The sequence below is a fragment of the Planococcus citri genome, chromosome 2 (assembly GCF_950023065.1).
Source record: "Planococcus citri chromosome 2, ihPlaCitr1.1, whole genome shotgun sequence".
In the NCBI taxonomy this organism is placed as follows: Eukaryota; Metazoa; Arthropoda; class Insecta; order Hemiptera; family Pseudococcidae; genus Planococcus; species Planococcus citri.
The window spans coordinates 49,503,736-49,523,012 of record NC_088678.1 but is presented as its reverse complement, the minus strand read 5'-3'; the positions used below and the strand labels follow the sequence as shown (position 1 = coordinate 49,523,012).

Below are 19,277 nucleotides of genomic sequence, written 5' to 3'. Positions count from 1 at the left end.
TTAGGTTACCTACTTGACAACTGTTTTTGAATACCTACTAATCATTTCTTCAAATAATTTTTTGTAACGTCAATGTGACATGAACATGATGCAAAAAAGAAAAATGGTTTGAATGACCAATAATTTTTTTCAAAAAAATTCTTATCACTTGGTAGCCAAATTACTTTTTTAAAAGCTTTTTTATTACTTTTCAATTATTTTTTTTAAATGAAAATATGTTTTAAGTACGTTTCTACGATATTTCATATGCATAAATAAGAACACCTAGCTTGAAATCATAAGTTCTTTGTGCGTAGTGAAGGTATTTTTGTGAAATATTCCTCCATATAAATTTTGTCAAAGGGATAAAAAATAAGGAATGATTCATGTTGATTTGATTGAATATTGAATTTATTCAATTGATTACCATGTACTTAGGATAAGGAATGTATAAAATTTCTTCTAGAGTATTCATACGAGTTGTAGATTTGACTTTTGAAAAACTTAATATACGAATAATAACGAAGTAAGTTTCATACGAAAACTATCCAATGAAAGTGTTCGTTGAATTAAATTTATTTAAATGCAATTTTCAGACACAATATGGGAACATACGTGCAGAAGAATTGTACCTATACTCCTAAGCGATATGAAAACATAAAGAAGTCGATTCAAGATAAACGTTTGTACAGAGGCCTCACATTGAACAATGGCTTGAGAGCTCTGCTAATCAGCGATCCAACTACTGATAAATCAGCAGCATCTTTGACAGTCAATGTTGGTGAGTAATAGGATGAGTAGCTTAAACAAAAAAATGCAAACGAAATTAAATTTCAATAATTTTGCCCAATTTTACAGGTGCTTTGAATGATGGTGCCGAACTTCCTGGGTTAGCGCATTTCTTGGAACATATGCTTTTCCTTGGTAGTAAAAAATACCCAGAAGAAAACGATTACCAAAAATATGTATCCGAACATGCTGGCCATACTAATGCTTATACTGCCGAACACCAAACTAACTTCTTTTTCGATATTGGTCCTGATTTTCTGCCCGGTGCTTTAGATAGGTAATTTCTGTTATTCGCAATCGTCCAATAACATTGTTAAATTAGCCTTTATTTTACATATTTATGATTTCATGTTCTAGGTTTGCTCAATTTTTCATCGAACCGCTTTTCGATGACTCTGCAACGCAACGTGAAGTGAATGCTGTAAATTCAGAGCATGAAAAAAATATCCCAGCTGATCAATGGCGTGTTCGACAGTTGGAAAAATCGAATAGTAAAGCAGGACATCCTTATAATCATTTTTCTACAGGTTCGATCATTTTGATTATTATTTTTTTTTAAAACATGTAAGGATTATTTTATTATGATTTTTTTTTTAGGAAATAAAGATACTTTGGATGTTATTCCGAAATCCAAGGGGATCGAAATTCGTAAAAAATTATTAGATTTTCATAACACTTGGTATTCCGCTAATATAATGTGTCTCGCGGTATTAGGGAGAGGTACGAATATATTTGTTTCATTCTAATTTGGCATCATTAAGTAAATTATATTTACCTTACTTGTGTTATTTTTGTGCAGAATCATTGGATGAATTGGAAAATCTCGTATCTAATCTTTTCGATGACGTTAATAATAAAGACGTTGAATGTCCGATATACAACGACCATCCTTACGGCTCTGAACAATTGAAACGTAAATTTTACGTTGTTCCTGTGAAAGATATTCGTTCCTTGAAAATAAGTTTTTCAGCTCCTGATGTTATTGATCAATATCGAACTTCGGTATGTGTTTTGGTTTTAAAAAAGGCACATTGGATGACTCGATGATTTAGTAAAATGTGGATTTTTCAGCCTGAACATTACGTCAGTAATTTGATTGGACACGAAGGACCTGGAAGCTTACACGCAATTCTCAGAGAAAGAAGTTTATGTAATAGCTTGAGCGCTGGTTTATCATATACTGCCCCTGGGTTCGGATTTTTCACCATTAACGCTGATTTAACTGAAGAAGCTATGGACAAAATTGATGATATAATAACACTTGTATTTCAGGTACTGAGAACATAATTCCGGAAATTAAATTATGTATTTTAAATTCTAAAATTATTTAAATATTTGCAGTACATAAAACTATTGAAAACCGAAGGAATTCAGGAATGGATTTTTGAAGAAAATAAAAAGTTGGAAGAAATGATGTTCATGTTTAAAGATAAAGAATCACCTTCATCTTATGTGATGACTTTAGCAGCTGCAATGCATGTAAATATCGTTTTATAGTTGAAATTTTCCAAAAATCATTTTTATGATGTTAAATATGTACATGATTTTTGTTCTAGCATTATCCTATTGAAGATATTTTATCTGCCAATTACATAATCGATGAGTGGAAACCTGAATTAATATCGAGTTTATTGAAATATTTAACCCCAGAAAACATGAAGTAAGCTTTATAAAGTTATTTTTATAATTTTGAATTCTTATAGAATAGTGATTGTAATTTCAATCGATTTTTTTCAGAGTAATCGTTGTTAGTAAATCATTCGAATCTATCGCTACTGAAGTTGAGCCGTGGTATGGTACTAAATATAAAATAGAACCAATTCCAGATGATTTAATTATGGTAATTTTCTCCACTGAAGTGTAAATTTTTCATAGCAGCCATTTTAAAACATTAAAATTATTTTTCAGAAATGGAAGGAAGTTGATGTTCCTCCTAAAGAAGTTTTGCATTTACCTCCACCCAATGAATTCGTGCCAGAAAATTTTGATCTATTTCCATTAGATGCAAATGTAAGAAAAATTCGTTCATGGAATCTTTGTTTCACGAAAAAAATACTAACACGTTTTTTACTCTAGGCTCCAAAAAATCCGACCATTCTTTACGAATCGCGTACATCGAGAGTTTGGTATAAGCAAGATGACGAATATTTACTACCAAAGCTCAACGTGCATATTGAATTGTTCAGGTAAGTGGTTTATTTTCAGACTACTTAGTTTCTTCACGTAACATTTTGTGGTCTATTGTTTGTTTCTTTTCTTTTTCTGGTAGCCCTCTAGCTTTTCTTGATCCCGGAAATTATAACTTGACCAACATGTTCGTGTTTCTATTGAAAGATGCTCTGAACGAATATGCTTACGCTGCGAAATTAGCTGGATTAAGTTGGAATATTACCAGCACAAAGAACGGTGTATTGGTTAGTATTTCATCACGTATTGTATATTTTATTCGTGTTTTTCGTTATGTTAACTAATTATTTTTTATAGCTTGGACTCAGTGGGTATAATGAAAAGCTCCCAGTGTTATTGGATAGAGTTATCGACAGAATGGTCACCTTTCAAGTGGATCCCAAACGTTTTGAAATTATTAGAGAAGCGGTAATTTGATGGAAAACTAAAAATCTTGCAATTTTTATGATTTACTTATTGTTGTTGTTTTTTTTATAGTTCATTCGTTCCTTGAAAAATTTTGAAGCAGATCAACCTCATCAGCACGCTAATTTCTTTTTATCCTACGCCCTCACAGAATACGGATATAATAAAGAAGAACTGTTGGATGCTTGTGATGGTAAGTAAAAGTGAAATAAAACGAGCGTATCAGATAATTTTATGATAATTATTGTTTTCTTATGTTTCAATTTATAGTTTTGAATGAACAAAATCTAATGAGATTTTTACCGGATTTCTTTTCGCATATCTATATGCAGGTTTTGATTCATGGAAACTGCAGTAACAATGTATGTTTTTCATTTCTTTATAACAATCAAAACCGCCATGCCATACTTTATTTGATTATTTTCCGTGATAGGTGGCATTGCATATCGTGAAGCTTTGCGAAGATCCGTTCAAATCTGCTTGCGGCTTATTACCTCAACAACTGTTGCCATACAGAGAAGTCAACTTAGAATACGGTAAGTTGGATATTTCAGTGATTAAATCAACTGATTGATGTCTCTAAACGATTTTATTTTCACAGGATCTCATTTCGTGTACGAAATCTATAATAAAGTCCACAGTAGCTCGTGTTTCTGTGCTTACTACCAATGTAGTTTGGAATCAACAGCGAATAATACCATTATTGAATTATTCGCTCAAATCATCAACGAACCTTGTTTTAATGTTCTGCGTACTCAAGTTTGTTGAGAATCTAATTTCATTATGCACAGATGTTGTGTTGTACGTTGTATATGTATTAAAAACTATTTATATTTGAACAGGAACAATTAGGTTACATCGTGATGAGCGGAGTTCGCAGAAATAGCGGAGTTCAGGGTTTGATAATTTTAGTACAATCGGAAAAACATCCCGTTTATTTGAATTCTCGCGTAGAGGAATTTTTGAAATCGATGCAGGTAGGTTTTGAAATGAATTTATTGCTATGTCAATCCGTGAACATTAATTAAAAATTAAAACGAATATTTTTCAGCCTTACATCGAGAAAATGACCGATGAAGAATTCGAAACGCATAAAACTACATTGGCGACTAGGAAATTAGAAAAACCTAAACAGTTGGCGAAATTAACTAACAAATTTTGGGGTGAAATATCTTCCCGTTATTATAATTTTGACCGAGTTGAAATGGAAGTCAAATATTTATCTACTTTGAAGAAAGACGATGTTTTGAATTTCTACAAGGTATATATAATTTAATTTTTGCGTTAAGTAATAAGTAATGCTGATGATTTTAATGACGTACTTCGTTTGCAGGATTCGCTACTCATCAACTCGTCTCATAGGCGAAAGTTGGCTATTCATGTGATATCTAAAGTAACTAATCCCAGTTATTCGAAAGAATTGGAAGAAAAAGTAAAACTTGTTTTTTTCAAATTGTTTGGTCTAAGCCTATGTTTGTGAAAGTTGATTTTATTTTACTAATAAAAATATGATTTGCAGGCTGAAAAGATCGAAGATGTGACTCTGTTCAAGAATTCGCTTAGCTTATGCCCGCTGCCAAAACCTTACATGAATATTCCTCCCGTTGGAACTAAGTCTAAATTGTAATTTTCACTTAATAGTCGATGTACATTTTACAGTGTATGATTTTTTTTCACTTGTCTTCTTAATTTTGAAAAATGTTAGAAGTGATGTACTACAATAAACGTCGATTCTTCAATAGTGCTGCACTTGATGTTACTGTGATGATAATCTTTGAAGTTTGAATACGGTCAACTTCATATTCATTTCAAAGATGATTTCAGATGAATTTTGAAAATACATTCTCTATTATTTCGTTTCAAGTTACGAAGAGAAGAAATAAATATTGGCTTAATAATCGTATCTCCGCATTCTCCGCGCATGCGCTCAAGCAACGTACTCTTGTTTATTTCAATTTTCAGAGTCTTTTTCTTTTTCAACTCTCATTTTGAAAATTAGATATATTTCTTCCTATTTTTTCATTGATGAAATTATTTTGAAAGAAAATATCCCGTTACGCGGAATTGAAAATGAAAAACAAAAGATTTCGCAAGCGGAAGTAGTAAGTAGGTATTCGCCTCAACTTGAAACCTGCTTATTCATTTGTTGACGTGGAATATCCAGTCATTACGACATGGCGGTGGTTCCTTATTTAATCAAAAAAAAAAAAAATAAAGAACTTTGATTGTGATTTTGCCTATTTCTGTCTTTGTCGTTTGACAGGTAAAAATGTAATTTTGGGCCCTTAATTTATTACTAGGCGCCGAGGAAGGTTCATATTACGTTAAAAGTTTCTACTAAGCAATTATTACGAATGTTCGAGTCAAGGAGTCGCGAATTTTACTTTATAAGTGAGTACCATTTAGTTAGGCTTTAAATTAAATGATGTACTGCGTTATGCAAGCATTCCTAATTTTCTTTTGTGTATCGAGCTTAATTTTATTTCAGATCGTTTCGTCATCGATCAGTATTCTAGTCTTTTCGTATTCGTTTACTAAAAGTTTCAGTAATTAGTGTGCTCGTGACAAAAATAAGTTCTTTCAAAACCAAACAATACGTAGTTTTTTCATTGTAGATTCTCTTTTTACATCATCGACTACCAATGCATTATGTAATTACAGTCGTATTCGTATCGTTTATTTTAACAATAATTATTTTCATTACACGTAGATAATCTAGTTTGAATGTGGCATTTCCACTCGTGTATGATTAATGGAAAAATTCTACATTTCAGAATGAGTCAACCTTCCAGAGCGCCTAACGGCAGGTCCGCTGCTCATTACAGTCGACATGTTCAACAAAATCAACATTCAGGGCGAAATAATCATCAGTCACGGTGGCCAGTCACAGTTACCCATGTACCATTTTCAAAAGATTATCGACAGATATTCAATACAGGGTAAGTTTACATATTATCTTATTCACATTCGCTTGTAAAAGATAGATTTGCATTAGTTCAATTTTTCTCTTATTTACGTAGTGAGAAAGAGACAAATTTCGATGGTTATGGCAAATCAACTTTAACTAACGGCGGTGTGGCCAATTCTCCTAATATATTCGTTGCTGATAATACGAACGAGCTGAGAGATCTGCGACAACTTACACCACCTCTTCCATTCGCTGTTCGAGGTGGACAAGTATGTTTCTTTCAACTCGTATATTCTTATTAATCATAATCCTCGAACGACGTAATTCGACTAAAATTTTCATCTAGGGTCAAGAAAATGCGTTAGGTATTCGAGCAGCTCCATTACAAAACCTCAATAGTCATCCTGGGATATTAACGGCCAGTACTTTAGATATGAATCAATGTTCGAATTTATCGCTGGATTATTCTTTGAGAAATCCTGCAGGTTGGTTACTATGGATTTTTATAGACTTAAGGCTTGGATTACATTAGGTGTGCTTTGTTAGTTGATGAGATCGCTTGTGTTGGAAAAAAGTAATACCTATTAGGCTAAGGAAGTATGTTCGGAAATGTGTGAATTTTTCATGAACAATTTCACGATAGTAATTTTTTAATATCGTTGCTTGTTACGCAGCGTTAACGATTAATTTTGGGTCACACCCAGTATCTGGTAAGTAAAACGGTAAAGATTGTACATATCGGTTGTGATATTTGTATTTGTGTCGTGTTTGCGTAATGTATGCTGATTAGATCACTCAACGTAAATTTTTTCATTTTGTTTTCGCAGAACTTCGCATGAGTCCTATTCATATTCAAAATGGTTCTTCATTTTTCCATAATAGCCAACAAGAGGATAGGCAAAAAGTGAGTACCGCTGATCAATAGGTTTGATTAAAATAGTATACCGTTGTAACCTAATAATAATCGTGTATTTTTTCTGTATAGAGTGAAAGTCCATCGCGCAAAAGGAGAAGACTGTCACATCATTTAGTTGAAAGTCCACCACCACCTCCGTGTTGGGAAGCTCGACGATCTCAAAGGCAACCTTTGTCAAATCATAATCATAGACGGAAGTAAGAACTCGTTTCTTGCATCAGGCCTACAACTTGTTCCTGTTAAAATATTAACCAACTTTTTATTTTCTCCTACAGTGGTCGTAAGCTACGATACAATTCGTATAATAATCACATATGGGAGCGACCAGATCCCTATCCTATCAGTCCGCCACCTCATGCAACTGCATTTCATCCTCTACACCCTCCGCCAGCCGTATCACCATTGCAGCCAGCTCTAATGGTGGATGTTTCTCAAGTGAGTTTCGCCTTCTGGTACAGATCCCTCTGGCGCTTGATTTTTCTAATTGGATGATTTTTAGGTACCAATGACAGTGCCAGTATCCATATATACAGGCCCACCTATCGCTGTTTGTCAAGGTGGAGCTCATTCTCCTCCGCAAGTTCATAATGTTTATGCTAATCCTCCTATTCATTGTTCGGTTAGTATAAAATTTGAATCTAAATTAATGTGAAAAAATGAATTAAAATGATTCTAATCGTCACCGTCTTTTTCTGAATAGATACCATCGCAGTACGCTAGTTGTATTCATCAGCACCATCAACATCACGTTGGTCATACGCCGACTTACCTTACACCACCTCCGCAGTCTTCCATCCATTATTCACCTCCTCCACGACCTGACGCTCTCCTTCATGTATCTCCACCACCGCCTATTTTCATATCTGACGTAAGTATTTTGAGATAATGAGTAATTTCTTTAACTGATAAATATTCGGATTTATGAACCGAGTGTTTTTTCCCTATTCTAGAATCGTGCCGCTCAGCTTGACATGAATCCTAGATCTCGTCAAGGTATGGTTAATAATTTACTCAGACCATCGGCAAGAAGATGGCGGTATCATCCATTCGCTGGCCCGCCCCAATATCCCAACTTTTTGCAATTCTTGTAAGTTTTTTAACAGTTCTGGTTCGGTATCTGCGTAGATACTGTAATCACCTCCTTTTTTTATTTAATACACGTTTTATATCCAGTGTTGTGCATGATAGAGCGATGATTACGACGCCATTATCGCCCGAACTTGGCAGTTCCGAATCGGAAATGGAGAATTATGAGGCTTTATTACACGTTGCTGAACGGTTAAGCGAAGAAAAACCCAGAGGGTTGAATAAAGTTGAAATTAATCAAATTCCATCCTTCAAGTAAGTATAATACTCGCAGAATGTGGCTCGTTATCGACCTTTGGATTAAATTGAATTTTTTCTTGGTAGGTTCGATACGGAAAAACATCATAGTGATCAAACCACTTGCGTTGTTTGTATGTGCGACTTCGAAGAGCAACAAACTCTCAGAGATTTACCTTGTTCTCATATGTTCCATGCCAAATGCGTCGATAAGTGGCTTAAGGTAAGCAAATTCATCTACTTTGGCATATATAATCGATATTATGTAGTTCATGTCGTGATTCTTTGGTTTTGAATGCATTTTTCACGAGATTAAGTTTGTCTTCGAAGTACAAACTGGGTATAGTTACATGAGAGCTGTTCGTCTCAAAAGAACTTTTTAGTGACGAAATGCGTGGGATTAAATTCGCATCTATAGGGCGTTTAATAATCCATGAAATGATATTTAAGTTATTCAATCGAAAGGAGATCGTTCGGTTCAGTGATTCTCAACCGATATTAATGGAAAGATTTTGAAAACAAAAAAAGGGGAATTGTTGAGCTCAATGAATCGAATTATTTTTTTCTCGTCATTTGTTGGAATTATTTCACTATTTTTATGAATGAAACGTGGTCATGGCCACTCAAAAGAACTTTCGAGACGAAGTATGTAATTCCAATTCGGTGTTTGCGTGTGAACGTTGAATACGAATAGAGTGAAAAAACGACACATTTCTATGAAACATATTTTTGAATATTGTGTTTTAATTTTTTTCATCGTAGTATCAAAGACCAAATGTACAGGGAACGGAGATCAACAACAGATGTTACTATATTCTGTTTTATTATTTGTAGAAGACAACAACTGGCGTAATTTTTGAGTTTTTTTGTGTGTGTACAAGGACTTGGATTTCAATCGTTTTGATGGAGTTCATTTTTTATTTCCAAGATCGAAGACATTAGATAAATTTTGGGTTTGATATGAAGTAAAAAATTGAAACTAAAATTTTAAAACATGTGCAATTTGTGAACTGTGAGGATTGAAATTCTTTTGATGAAACGAAAATTTTTTCAATCGTTTCTGTTCGTGAATTTTTCCTCTTCTTGCCTACCTAGAAAAAATCTCGAGCTTCTTTACCGCATTGGATAGGTTTTTTTTCTTTAAATTTCGCTTGTATTTCTTCCTCTCATGAGTTTCATTACTTTGTTTGGTTAGAAAATTTTCTGTCAACGTTTATTTCCAATTTATGACGAAATTTCTGAGCCAGCAGAAAATTGTTTGATTTTTAGATTTTTCAAATCAGAGTGCTGAATTTTGGCGAATTTTTAAAGTTCAGAGATGATTTATTTGATGACTATTTAGTAAATTTGAGCTTTTTTAAGGCAGGTAGCTGAATTTCGGTTCAGTACCTATTTTTTACCTTCTAAATCAATTAATAGCGGTTGCAAGTGTCCTGGAAAATTTTCCTTCTTCAAATATTAATCTGGGTTGGTAGCTATTGAATTCCACTTTGACTATTTTTATGGAATTTGCAAGAATAATAGAAAATCTAAGCCTATTCTGGTGTTGACAGTGAGCAAATTGAAAAATCAAACGATAGTTTTCTCTCGAAAACCGATCCAAAATTCGTGTAGGAATTCGAGAGAACAAAATGTCTCCATCGGAACAGACGATATCGAAAGCCTTGTTTTTTATGTTCTTACTTCTTAGATATTACGCACACGCATATTCGAACTTGTCATATGGCGTGTTCGAAAGAGGTTTTTTAGCGCACATTTCAGGGAATTTGAGTCATATGTATCTTAGACGATTCTACGTTACGTGCAGCACAGATGTGATGTATTTCATTCATCTACTTAAACCAACACCATACAGATAATATACATGAAACTTCTACGCAGTGATTTTGAATTTAAAACGAATCACTGTCCTTGATAATGTTACATAATCTGTTAATTTACTTACAGACTAATCGAACGTGTCCAATATGTCGTGGAGATGCTTCTGGTGATCCTTCTCTTTCTGAATGATGTGTTCGTAGCTCAACTATTTTCATTTTTAAGTTTTTTTTTCTCTTTTTTTTGAATTATTATAAAACGTTTGTATTAATACGCCTGTATTTTAAATAAGTGTTTTTTTTTGTGTACGTTTAATACCATCATTATTTTGATTTTTTTTTCTTTTGTTGATTTTCCTGATTAAGCTTTATGTTTCCTTTTTTTAAAAATCTAATGCTGTTTCAAAAGCATCGTTTTGACTGCTACTTTATGTTTCATTTTTATTTTTATTAGGTTATTATTATGTTTTCGGTTATAAATTTTGTTTTTTTAATTTTTTTTTTCTGTTATTTTTCGATTGTTTTCCCCCTATATTATTTTTCCTGCTAATTTATTTTTTTTTTACCCTTAGAACACTAATGTATTTAGTAAGGTGTGAAAGTATTGTTTTTTGATGGATTGAAAACTCGAGGAGAAAATTTAAACGATAAAAATTTTACGTAAATTATAAATTTTTCGTAGAATATATAACATCTTAAAGATAAAAAACCAATATTTAAAGAGCAAAAGCCAAAATTATTACAAACCTATAACGGATAAAAGGATAAATTGGATTTATTTGTTATACAATAATTCGAAATTACATATATTTTTCGCGTATGATTTAAGTGAAATTTATTTTAAAAAATTACACTCTGCTAAAGCGACTTCTCGTTACATTACGAATTACGCTTCATTCATATGTATTTATTACGCTTTTATTTTCCTTTGTTTGTAATTTAGTTGAAATGTGTGTTTATAACGATACGTGCAATTCGATTTGTTTTCTTTTTTTATTTTAAATTATTTTTCACGTAACATATACGTGTTTTCTTTTCTTTTTTTTTTTTTTGTTAATAATGTATCGTTGAATAGAATTGCACATTTGACATATTTCATCGCTGGAAAAAAGAATCATCTGTACGTCGTTTTTAAATGTTTTTGTTGAATTATTTTTTGTTATTGTTTTGGAATTGTGCAATAAGTTGGTTCTTTTTACTGGATTTTCACGTAGAATTATTACGATATCGGTAATAACCTACTTGTTCTCGTTATTATCGCCTATGCAAAAGGTTGTCTATTGACTTTTTTCTCTCTTGTTTGAAAAAGATAAAAACAAATATACGTGTAAGATTTTTAACGCGGTTAGTGACAAGATTATGATAATTTTAACGCGCAAAAAAATATTGTAACACCATTTTAATTCAATGTTCCCGATAATTTTCTTCTTTTTTACTGCTTTATAGTTCTCAGGAAATTTCTTGTACATTATGTCGATATTAGGATATAATGTATTAATGTTACAGTACTTTAACAAGTAATTATTAGAATTAAGTTAATTTTAATTTTACGAACATTTTATTAAGAAATAATTTTTAGCATTAAATTTTTATTCAAGTAGTACCGTTATGACGAGCATTATTTCATTAATTTTTAGTTGTGATTCAGGATGAAACTAGGCACCTAAGGGTCCAAAAATCGATTTCATTTTTTTCTTAAATTTTGAAGTAGTATTTCATTGTACTTTTACCCAAAAACAATGAAAATTCGTTATCGTGTTTCCTAATCTGTCGGATGAGAAAAGGTACCTTAGCGGTACCACGAAAAATTTCGTAGATTACCTTGCTTGGAGAAGAAAAAAAATATTTTGTCACACTAAAAGATATTTTGGATAATAATCCACATCATTCCCAGCGTACTTCGAATAAAATAGCTCAATCAGCCACTCTTTCTTTAATATTGAACATTCAGTTTTGTAAATCCTCAATGTTCAAAAAAATTAGGTACCTACTACCTACATCGTAATTCTTCAATATCAAATAAGTAGGCCTATTCAATTTTCTAAATCCCCAGACAATTACGAATAATTTTTCAATTTCGATTATTACAAACTCATTAACCTGCAAATACCTAAACCTAAGCAATCGTAGGTATTGGATGTTGTTTAAATTTTTGAACATAAAATTTACCACGTAAAATTCCAAATAATCAGTCAAAAATTCATTGAAAACAAAAACTTGAATTAAAACTTTGACAACGGGAACGGGTAATGTCGACAAGAAAAAATAAAGTGAAATAATAATTTAATAAGTTAATTTTCTTGATTAGGTACAATGTTTAAATATCGATATTTATCCGTAATAAAAGTTTTTTAGGAAAAAAGTACACAACTTTTACAATTAGGTACCTACAATTAATTCAATCGCAAGGAAAATGGAACAAAATTGTGGAATAAATAATACAAAAACGTAATACACCTACGGTATTTATCACAGAAAAAAATTTCAAAACGAAGACTAGCTTTGTTTGGATTTATTTAAAGCGTTGAGTCTATCAATTTCTTTACCTAAGGTTTCTATGTTCTCCTGTAACAAAAACCACAAAAATGAATCAGATTTAGTCAATAAATCAGCAAGAAAGAAAATCATGTCATTGGCCAATTACTTTTAAGGTGATATTCTTGAGTAGAGTATCTTCAAGAACAGCTTGTAATTTTTGATTAATTTCAACGCTCAGCTCTAATGGAATTTTACCATCGTCAGATTTATTGGTGTAAATAGATGCCATAATACCGCCATATTTAGTCATTTCAGCCTGAAATTGAAAAATGAAAACGAATTCTAATTTTCATACATACCAAAGAACACGAGAAAATATTAGCCTAAAACCAAACGCTAACCTGAAGCCTTCTCAACTGGTGGCAATAATAAAGTGAAAGTTTATTAATATTAATAATTACCGGTGGATTTAAAATATTCCAGAATAGAATATAGTTTACCTTATTTTGATCCATCATATCGGATGATAGAGCTCCGGATTGTTCTCTAACGATGTAATGTTGTAAAACTCGACTTTTCTTTTTTACTTCGGTAAGTAATTGAGCGATATGTTCTTCTAAAAATTCAATTTTTTCTACATGCTTAGCGTTGACTTTTTGCAACTTGACGATTCTTTCAATGAGGGTTTGACGATCTGGTTCGATCTGCAAGAGGAGTGAACCGTATTAATGAACGTTTACAGAATAATCACCATTGATATTAGGTCGAAGAGTAAATTACTTTAGTGACTTGTTGTTCGTTCAAAGAATTACAAGAACTTGTTCTCGATTCAAGGCAAACCGAATCGCTACCGCTGCTGCATTCTCCACTATCGAATTGCCTCATTTTACGATACTGCTGCACTTCTTTGGTTAATTCCTTCGTAAGAAAAAATAAACGTTGAAAACAAGAACAAAATGATGAGCGAAAATTCGAAGTATAACTCACTCTTATGGTAGTAGAGTACTTATGCTTTAAACTTTGGTTTTCAGCTTGTTGTTCTTCTAATTGAGCTGCAAGGGATTCTATTTCTTTGGTTTTTTCCGTAATTAGTTTGGTTAAACGAGTATTATCATTGTTTCTGGAATCGATCTCATTCTTCAGCTGTTCAGAAAGTTCGACGATTTTATCTTCGAGTTCTGCGATACGTTTTTCAATAGGAGCTCGTTCCGCTTCTAAAGCATTTGTCTGAAACGACGATACGTAAAAAGGATAAGAATACGTCGAGAATATTTCAGCTACTTGTTATATTCACCTTAGATTCTAAAGTAGCGTAATCAGACTGTAATGAAACATTTTTAGCGGTGAGTTTTTCAGTGAAATTCAAAAGTTCTGCTTCTCGTTCTCGACAGCTTTCCATATCTTGTCGTAATTCATCGTTGATTTCTTTCAAACGATCGATTTCTGTTTGATACGAATCTATTCTATCTTGAAGCCTAAAAAATAAAAATTGGTAAGCAATTTTAAATTGTGATGTAGTTCAAAAAAGTTCTAACAATGAACCTTATGAATGCTACGCTTACGTAAGATGATACTCACTGCTTTAAGGAAGAACGTAATGTAGCCATTTCTATCAAATCGTTCTGTAAGCTAGTTATTTTTTGGTTTTGACTTTCGCAAGTTTGTTTCATATTCGTGATATTTTTTTCATACTCCAATCTCTCCTTTTCTAGTTTCTGTACCTATTCAATTATAAGTAATGAAAACTTGTATCTATAATAAAATTCATAAGGTCAACTGAGACGAGTTTTACTTTCAAAGTGAGCGAATTATTTTCTTCAATCAGAACGTTTCCTTTTTCCTTTAGTGAAATTCTTTCTTCGCATTTATCGGAATTTTCCACGTTATTTTCCATTTTTTCAGCTTCCAGGGCAAAAACAGCTGAAAAATACTCATTATTATATAAACATACGCAAATAGGCAATTTATTTATATTTTATTCTCTGTTAGATACCTTCTTCTTCGTTGTCGTCCGCATTTTGACTACTGCAGGTTGATTCGGATCTATATTTGGATAATTCTTTTTCAAGTGTAGTAATTTTTAAAGTAAGTAAATCGTTTTTTTCCTATAAGAACAAATTTATTTCAATTTTAAGCACTTCATCGAATTAGATAAATTTTTAGAAACGTAAAAAAATTATACCTTTGCTTGATTTAGTTCTTTTTGCGAATTTTCTTCCAGCCATTTAGATTTTATATCTTTGCAGTTCAACTCTTCTCTGCATTTTTCCAGATTTTTCAAAGAAGCAGCCAATTCCTTTTTCTGAACAAAAAAAAAAGTAATTGAAAAAATGTTTTCCTTCATCAGTCGAGAGGAAAATTAACAACATACTCATACCTTGGAATCTAAAGATTGAGTGAGTGACGTTTTTTCGTTGATTAATAATTTATATTTCTTAATTTGATCTTGATTTTCATTTTGCAAATTTTTTATCTTTTTAAGCAAATTATCCTTCTCTTCTTTAATGCTAATAAGTTCTGATTCATTCTTTGCGTAACGCATTACAGCATCGTTTTTTTCATTATTGGCTAATTCGTACTTTTTTCGTAACTGAAACAGGAAAAGGGCCATAATCGATTTTTATTCATTTTTTAAATTACATGAAAAGAGAGTAATTATCCTTACTGATTTCAATTCTTTTTCATATTTTTCGCTAATATCTTTCTTTTCCTTTTGCCACGTAGCATTATCAAGCTCCAATTTCTCCCTGATATTTGATAACTGCTCGTTTCGTTCATCGACAGTTTTCTGCAGTGATTCCACTAAAACTTGATAAGCAAGATGTTCAGCTTCTTTTCTGCTTTTTTCTTTTAATAATCTGAAACGAGACAAATAAAAATTTAATGCAAAATATCAAAGTGTTTTAAATCAAAACGCGTAAGATTTACTTTTCATTATCAGTTTGTATGACTTCATAATACGATTTAAGCTCCTTCAACTTGGTAAATAAAATATTAAGTACGTTGTAAGTGAAGATCATATCAACTTGAGTTCCCGATTTCTTCTCCGTATTGTTTTGTAAAATGAAACCATTATTGTTTGAGAAATTAATACATTCGACGAATCGTTCGTCATCCGATAACGATACTAGAATATCTGAAATTTCTGTCAACAAGTCTTTAGGTTTATCGATGCCCTCAGATGGTTTCGAATTGGTGGAAAACCCATCGTCGCCGTCATTGCTGAATATTACAGAATCTTCGGAATCAGAAGAATAGTTATCGCTGCTTTTATTATTGACTGGAATTTCAACGAAGATGTTACTAGAGCTATCGGCGCGTTCGATTTTAACGTCGTTGAATTTCGTTTCAGACGAATTGGTTTGATTTTCCAATTCGTTCGATGGAAGAGCATTGTTGATCGAAGTTGGGTTTCCTGAGAGTGTTAAGCTTTTCGATTCCGCATTACATTCGTCTACGTTATTGTTACATTTATCGATTACTTCTTCCGATGGATTAGCTAATGCTTCGATACAGTTGACGTCCATTCGGTGGATTTTCTAGTAATAATTTAGAATTCAGCTGAAATTATAACAAAATTTTTGTTACATCATTTGTATGGAATTTAGTGTAAAAAACTGGGGGAGTTCAAGCATAAAATGATACATTCCTCCGCAAGATGGGGAAAAAATGAAACTTACATCACAAGCTGTTTGACATCATTGAAACACTCTGCAGCTGTACTCAGCATCCCATTTGTGTTGCATTATTCTACTAATTCGTAGTGCTAAATACAACAAACCTGTCGATCTGATAACTCATTCGAGTGCAAAGTAACGGTAAACAACTAAAATAAGTAGAATTACAGAATGTTAGCAGCAATGCTTATCGACGTGTAAACTCTTGTCAAAATTATAAACGTTAATGATATCATTCAAAGCACAAGAGAATGCCGAATATGCAGATGTACAGTAGTTACACTTACGATACCGATTTCGATTACAATATTGGTTACTGACGATGAAATTGTAATATTTAAACAACTGATATTATTACAGTTATTCCTAAAATGTACATAGATTTTTTATTACATTTTTAGTGATAACTTTCGAGATAAGAATGTTGGGATAGATTTTCAAAACGTCAACCGGTAACACTGATGGAAATGACGTCATTCATATTTTCTGCTCTTTGATTGGTTGATACGTGGGCCTTTCTTTGCTTGCCCGCGAGCCCGCCTTTCATTTTAATTTTTTTATTTTTAAAAATTTTTTTAATTTTGATCAAACGCCAACACAAATTAAAAAATTAAATTAAATCACAATGTTGTTCAGTGGTTTCGGATGTTTTTTGCCTTTTTTTCTGTAGCAAAACAAAAACAGAAAATTAAATTAAAGAGTTTTCTAAATAATTTTCTATTTTTCTCCTCTTGACTTGAGACGGATTCGGGATTTTTATTTTATGTACTACTTAACAATAAAAAAATAGGGTACTTATTCGATTCTCTAATTTCGCTTTTTTCAATCGTAATTCATTACTGTTTTGAAAGCTATGTACTGATTAACCATTCACAAGTTGTTGTGATTTCAAATTTGAACACTTTGAACCACTCAACTTGAAATTGAATCTAAAAATTATTCAAGTGATGGAAGCAATTCTTGGTTGATTTCAATAATTGAAATGTAGAAACTTTTTCATAGGCACCTTCATCAATGATCGATAAACTCTTCGATTTTCATTCAGTTCCGTAGCTGAAATTCAAATGCTTTTTTCATACTCGAGACGTATACCTACCCTTCGATGAAAATTGAAAAATTATAACTGCTTATACGAAATTCAAGAACAAGAACCAATACAAAAAATGATCTTTACTGATAAACATTTAGTTTAGTACATTCATTTTCAAAATAATTATTGCAAGTTTAAGCACACTACACAGCTATTTGAACAATAAAATTCGGCATTAAAAAATAAAAAAGTGATGCACGGCTCACTAAACACTCATCTCGTAGTAGGGATATATTTTTCATGTACGAACTTCCTCAAAAAAGAACATGACTAATTTATTTATCACATTTGACCATTTATTTCCGCAAAAAGATTATAAAATGTAGGTAGGTATCTGGTATACATATATTTTGTAGTCTTAGGCTAGGCAAAAAATGAGCTAAATTCTACTCCCTGAAATACTTTTCGACAGCAACGTAAAGTGCACAATGAAATAATCACCACATTGCCAACGGTCATCAATATAAAAATCACACTGAACATTTTATATAAATAAAGTAAACATACTACATACAAATTACGGAGATAAAGCTAGTGAAAATGGGCATAAATATAGAAAAATAGACAACGTTTCTTTAATCGAGTAGATACTAAATATAATATAATAAGTTCTTCGAGGAGCTAATTCAATAGAAAGCGCTTCCACCATTAAATTCAGCTGGTGTTTTCTTTTTACGAAAGTCGCATCGTGCATCTGCATGCGATGCTGTCCACGTATCGTCCGTGAAATTTTCCGCATCTGCTATCTTTTCTTCCGCCGCCCTTTTTCTAGCTTGCTCTCTAACAGCTTCGGAAGTTCTACATCTTTCAACCGCCGTCTCTAAAGACAGTTGGGGAATTTTCAAAAATTCTTCTCGAAGCTTCTGATTCTGTATTCCGATCACTATTTGGTCTCTAAGTAGGAAATTTTTTTGGTTATCGAATTCGCAGCCTTCCGCCAACTTCTGAAGCGCATTGTAAAATTCTTCGAATGATTCGTTTTCTCGCTGAGATCGAGAAAAAAATGTAAATCGTAGTAAAGTTTCATTCGTCTTGACAACAAAGCGATCTTCAAAAAATTTCAAAACTATATCGAATATTTTCTTATCTTCGGTATCTAGATCGGAGTTGTCTAATATTTCTTGAGCATCAGTGCCAGCGAAATTCAGCAGGAGTGTTAGTTTTCGTTCATCTTCAGCATTTTCTAAACCCGATGCATTAATGTATTCGTCGAATTCGCGACGAAAAACCCGCCAATTCTCTCCAACATTGCCGTCGATTATCAATTTACCCGGTTTATTCATAATAGACATGTTTCACGTATTAGACAGCGATATTTAAAAACCAAGAATAACGACACAGCACTACACGATTACGATTCGATTTATATTATTTTAGAATTAAAAACCTTTGTATAAGCTACTTCTGTATGTCCGTATGGCGTATGCCGTATGGTCGGTATGGTCCAGCGAAACAGATGGCGGGATGGGGATGCTATTTTGATATCGGTGATAACGCAATTCATCCAATAATTTATTTTTTAAACAGTTTTACCGTTTACCAAAACCTAAATTTCCTTGCCAAGTTACGAAAATCAGAGTTACCTACCAATAAAACCGAAAAGTTGAAAATGCAATAAATTTTTTATTTTTTTTTTACAGGAGTGCGATGAAAAGCACAAACCACAAAGAAACTTGAAAATAATCCAACATCAACCTCAAATTATTAT

At 32.4% G+C, this 19,277-nt stretch overlaps 4 protein-coding genes across 8 annotated transcripts; 2 read left to right on the top strand and 2 right to left on the bottom strand.

Moving 5' to 3' along the window:
• Positions 1-138: 138 nt before the first annotated feature.
• Ide (Insulin degrading metalloproteinase) lies at positions 139-5,101 on the top strand. The gene is made up of 22 exons (XM_065350965.1): positions 139-505; positions 576-760; positions 838-1,045; positions 1,126-1,295; positions 1,366-1,488; positions 1,568-1,770; positions 1,840-2,040; positions 2,110-2,247; positions 2,325-2,428; positions 2,506-2,608; positions 2,677-2,778; positions 2,845-2,954; positions 3,038-3,182; positions 3,253-3,363; positions 3,433-3,553; positions 3,631-3,722; positions 3,794-3,896; positions 3,962-4,119; positions 4,203-4,337; positions 4,412-4,621; positions 4,694-4,792; positions 4,880-5,101. The coding sequence occupies exons 1-22, from the start codon at positions 426-428 to the stop codon at positions 4,985-4,987; spliced, it is 3,009 nt and encodes a 1,002-aa protein (XP_065207037.1). The 5' UTR covers positions 139-425; the 3' UTR covers positions 4,988-5,101.
• Positions 5,102-5,531: 430 nt separating this feature from the next.
• Positions 5,532-11,924, top strand: LOC135836254 (E3 ubiquitin-protein ligase RNF38-like). 4 transcript variants are annotated; one of them, XM_065350969.1, is made up of 15 exons: positions 5,532-5,751; positions 5,849-6,011; positions 6,135-6,299; positions 6,381-6,537; positions 6,615-6,753; positions 6,943-6,978; positions 7,096-7,172; positions 7,254-7,381; positions 7,460-7,619; positions 7,684-7,803; positions 7,885-8,052; positions 8,135-8,271; positions 8,358-8,525; positions 8,595-8,730; positions 10,455-11,924. In XM_065350969.1, the coding sequence occupies exons 3-15, from the start codon at positions 6,136-6,138 to the stop codon at positions 10,515-10,517; spliced, it is 1,653 nt and encodes a 550-aa protein (XP_065207041.1). In that variant the 5' UTR covers positions 5,532-5,751; positions 5,849-6,011; position 6,135; the 3' UTR covers positions 10,518-11,924. The 4 variants fall into 4 exon arrangements, with proteins under 4 accessions (XP_065207041.1, XP_065207040.1, XP_065207042.1 ...); XM_065350968.1 differs by lacking the exon at positions 5,849-6,011 and having other exon boundaries at positions 5,533-5,751; XM_065350970.1 differs by lacking the exon at positions 5,849-6,011 and having other exon boundaries at positions 5,534-5,751; positions 8,373-8,525.
• Positions 11,925-12,590: 666 nt separating this feature from the next.
• On the bottom strand, positions 12,591-16,871 carry Golgin104 (Golgin 104). Of its 2 annotated transcripts, XM_065350966.1 has the most exons (15): positions 16,483-16,871; positions 15,731-16,363; positions 15,468-15,660; positions 15,180-15,392; positions 14,985-15,104; positions 14,796-14,907; positions 14,595-14,722; positions 14,381-14,523; positions 14,097-14,277; positions 13,790-14,029; positions 13,583-13,720; positions 13,303-13,506; positions 13,204-13,218; positions 12,969-13,118; positions 12,591-12,889 (listed from the first exon to the last, which is right to left on the bottom strand). In XM_065350966.1, the coding sequence occupies exons 2-15, from the start codon at positions 16,327-16,329 to the stop codon at positions 12,821-12,823; spliced, it is 2,505 nt and encodes an 834-aa protein (XP_065207038.1). In that variant the 5' UTR covers positions 16,330-16,363; positions 16,483-16,871; the 3' UTR covers positions 12,591-12,820. The 2 variants fall into 2 exon arrangements, with proteins under 2 accessions (XP_065207038.1, XP_065207039.1); XM_065350967.1 differs by lacking the exon at positions 13,204-13,218.
• A 763-nt stretch (positions 16,872-17,634) lies between these two features.
• On the bottom strand, positions 17,635-19,060 carry LOC135836249 (uncharacterized). Its single transcript, XM_065350963.1, has one exon. The coding sequence runs from the start codon at positions 18,859-18,861 to the stop codon at positions 18,196-18,198; it is 666 nt and encodes a 221-aa protein (XP_065207035.1). The 5' UTR covers positions 18,862-19,060; the 3' UTR covers positions 17,635-18,195.
• Between the last annotated feature and the right edge of the window lie 217 nt (positions 19,061-19,277).

What these genes read in the sequence shown, in the direction of transcription:
- Ide (XM_065350965.1), top strand. Translation starts at nt 426, where the DNA reads ATGTATAAAATTTCTTCTAGAGTATTCATACGAGTTGTAGATTTGACT. An exon ending in CTTTAGCAGCTGCAATGCAT is followed by an intron (nt 2,248 to 2,324) that starts GTAAATATCGTT and finishes TTTTTGTTCTAG; the next exon opens with CATTATCCTATTGAAGATAT. An exon ending in ATGGAAACTGCAGTAACAAT is followed by an intron (nt 3,723 to 3,793) that starts GTATGTTTTTCA and finishes TTTCCGTGATAG; the next exon opens with GTGGCATTGCATATCGTGAA.
- LOC135836249 (XM_065350963.1), bottom strand. Translation starts at nt 18,861, where the DNA reads ATGTCTATTATGAATAAACCGGGTAAATTGATAATCGACGGCAATGTT.
- LOC135836254 (XM_065350969.1), top strand. Translation starts at nt 6,136, where the DNA reads ATGAGTCAACCTTCCAGAGCGCCTAACGGCAGGTCCGCTGCTCATTAC. An exon ending in TTCTTTGAGAAATCCTGCAG is followed by an intron (nt 6,754 to 6,942) that starts GTTGGTTACTAT and finishes CTTGTTACGCAG; the next exon opens with CGTTAACGATTAATTTTGGG. An exon ending in CGCCTATTTTCATATCTGAC is followed by an intron (nt 8,053 to 8,134) that starts GTAAGTATTTTG and finishes TCCCTATTCTAG; the next exon opens with AATCGTGCCGCTCAGCTTGA.
- Golgin104 (XM_065350966.1), bottom strand. Translation starts at nt 16,329, where the DNA reads ATGGACGTCAACTGTATCGAAGCATTAGCTAATCCATCGGAAGAAGTA. An exon ending in ATACAAACTGATAATGAAAA is followed by an intron (nt 15,661 to 15,730) that starts GTAAATCTTACG and finishes GTCTCGTTTCAG; the next exon opens with ATTATTAAAAGAAAAAAGCA. An exon ending in AGTACTCTACTACCATAAGA is followed by an intron (nt 13,721 to 13,789) that starts GTGAGTTATACT and finishes TTTCTTACGAAG; the next exon opens with GAATTAACCAAAGAAGTGCA.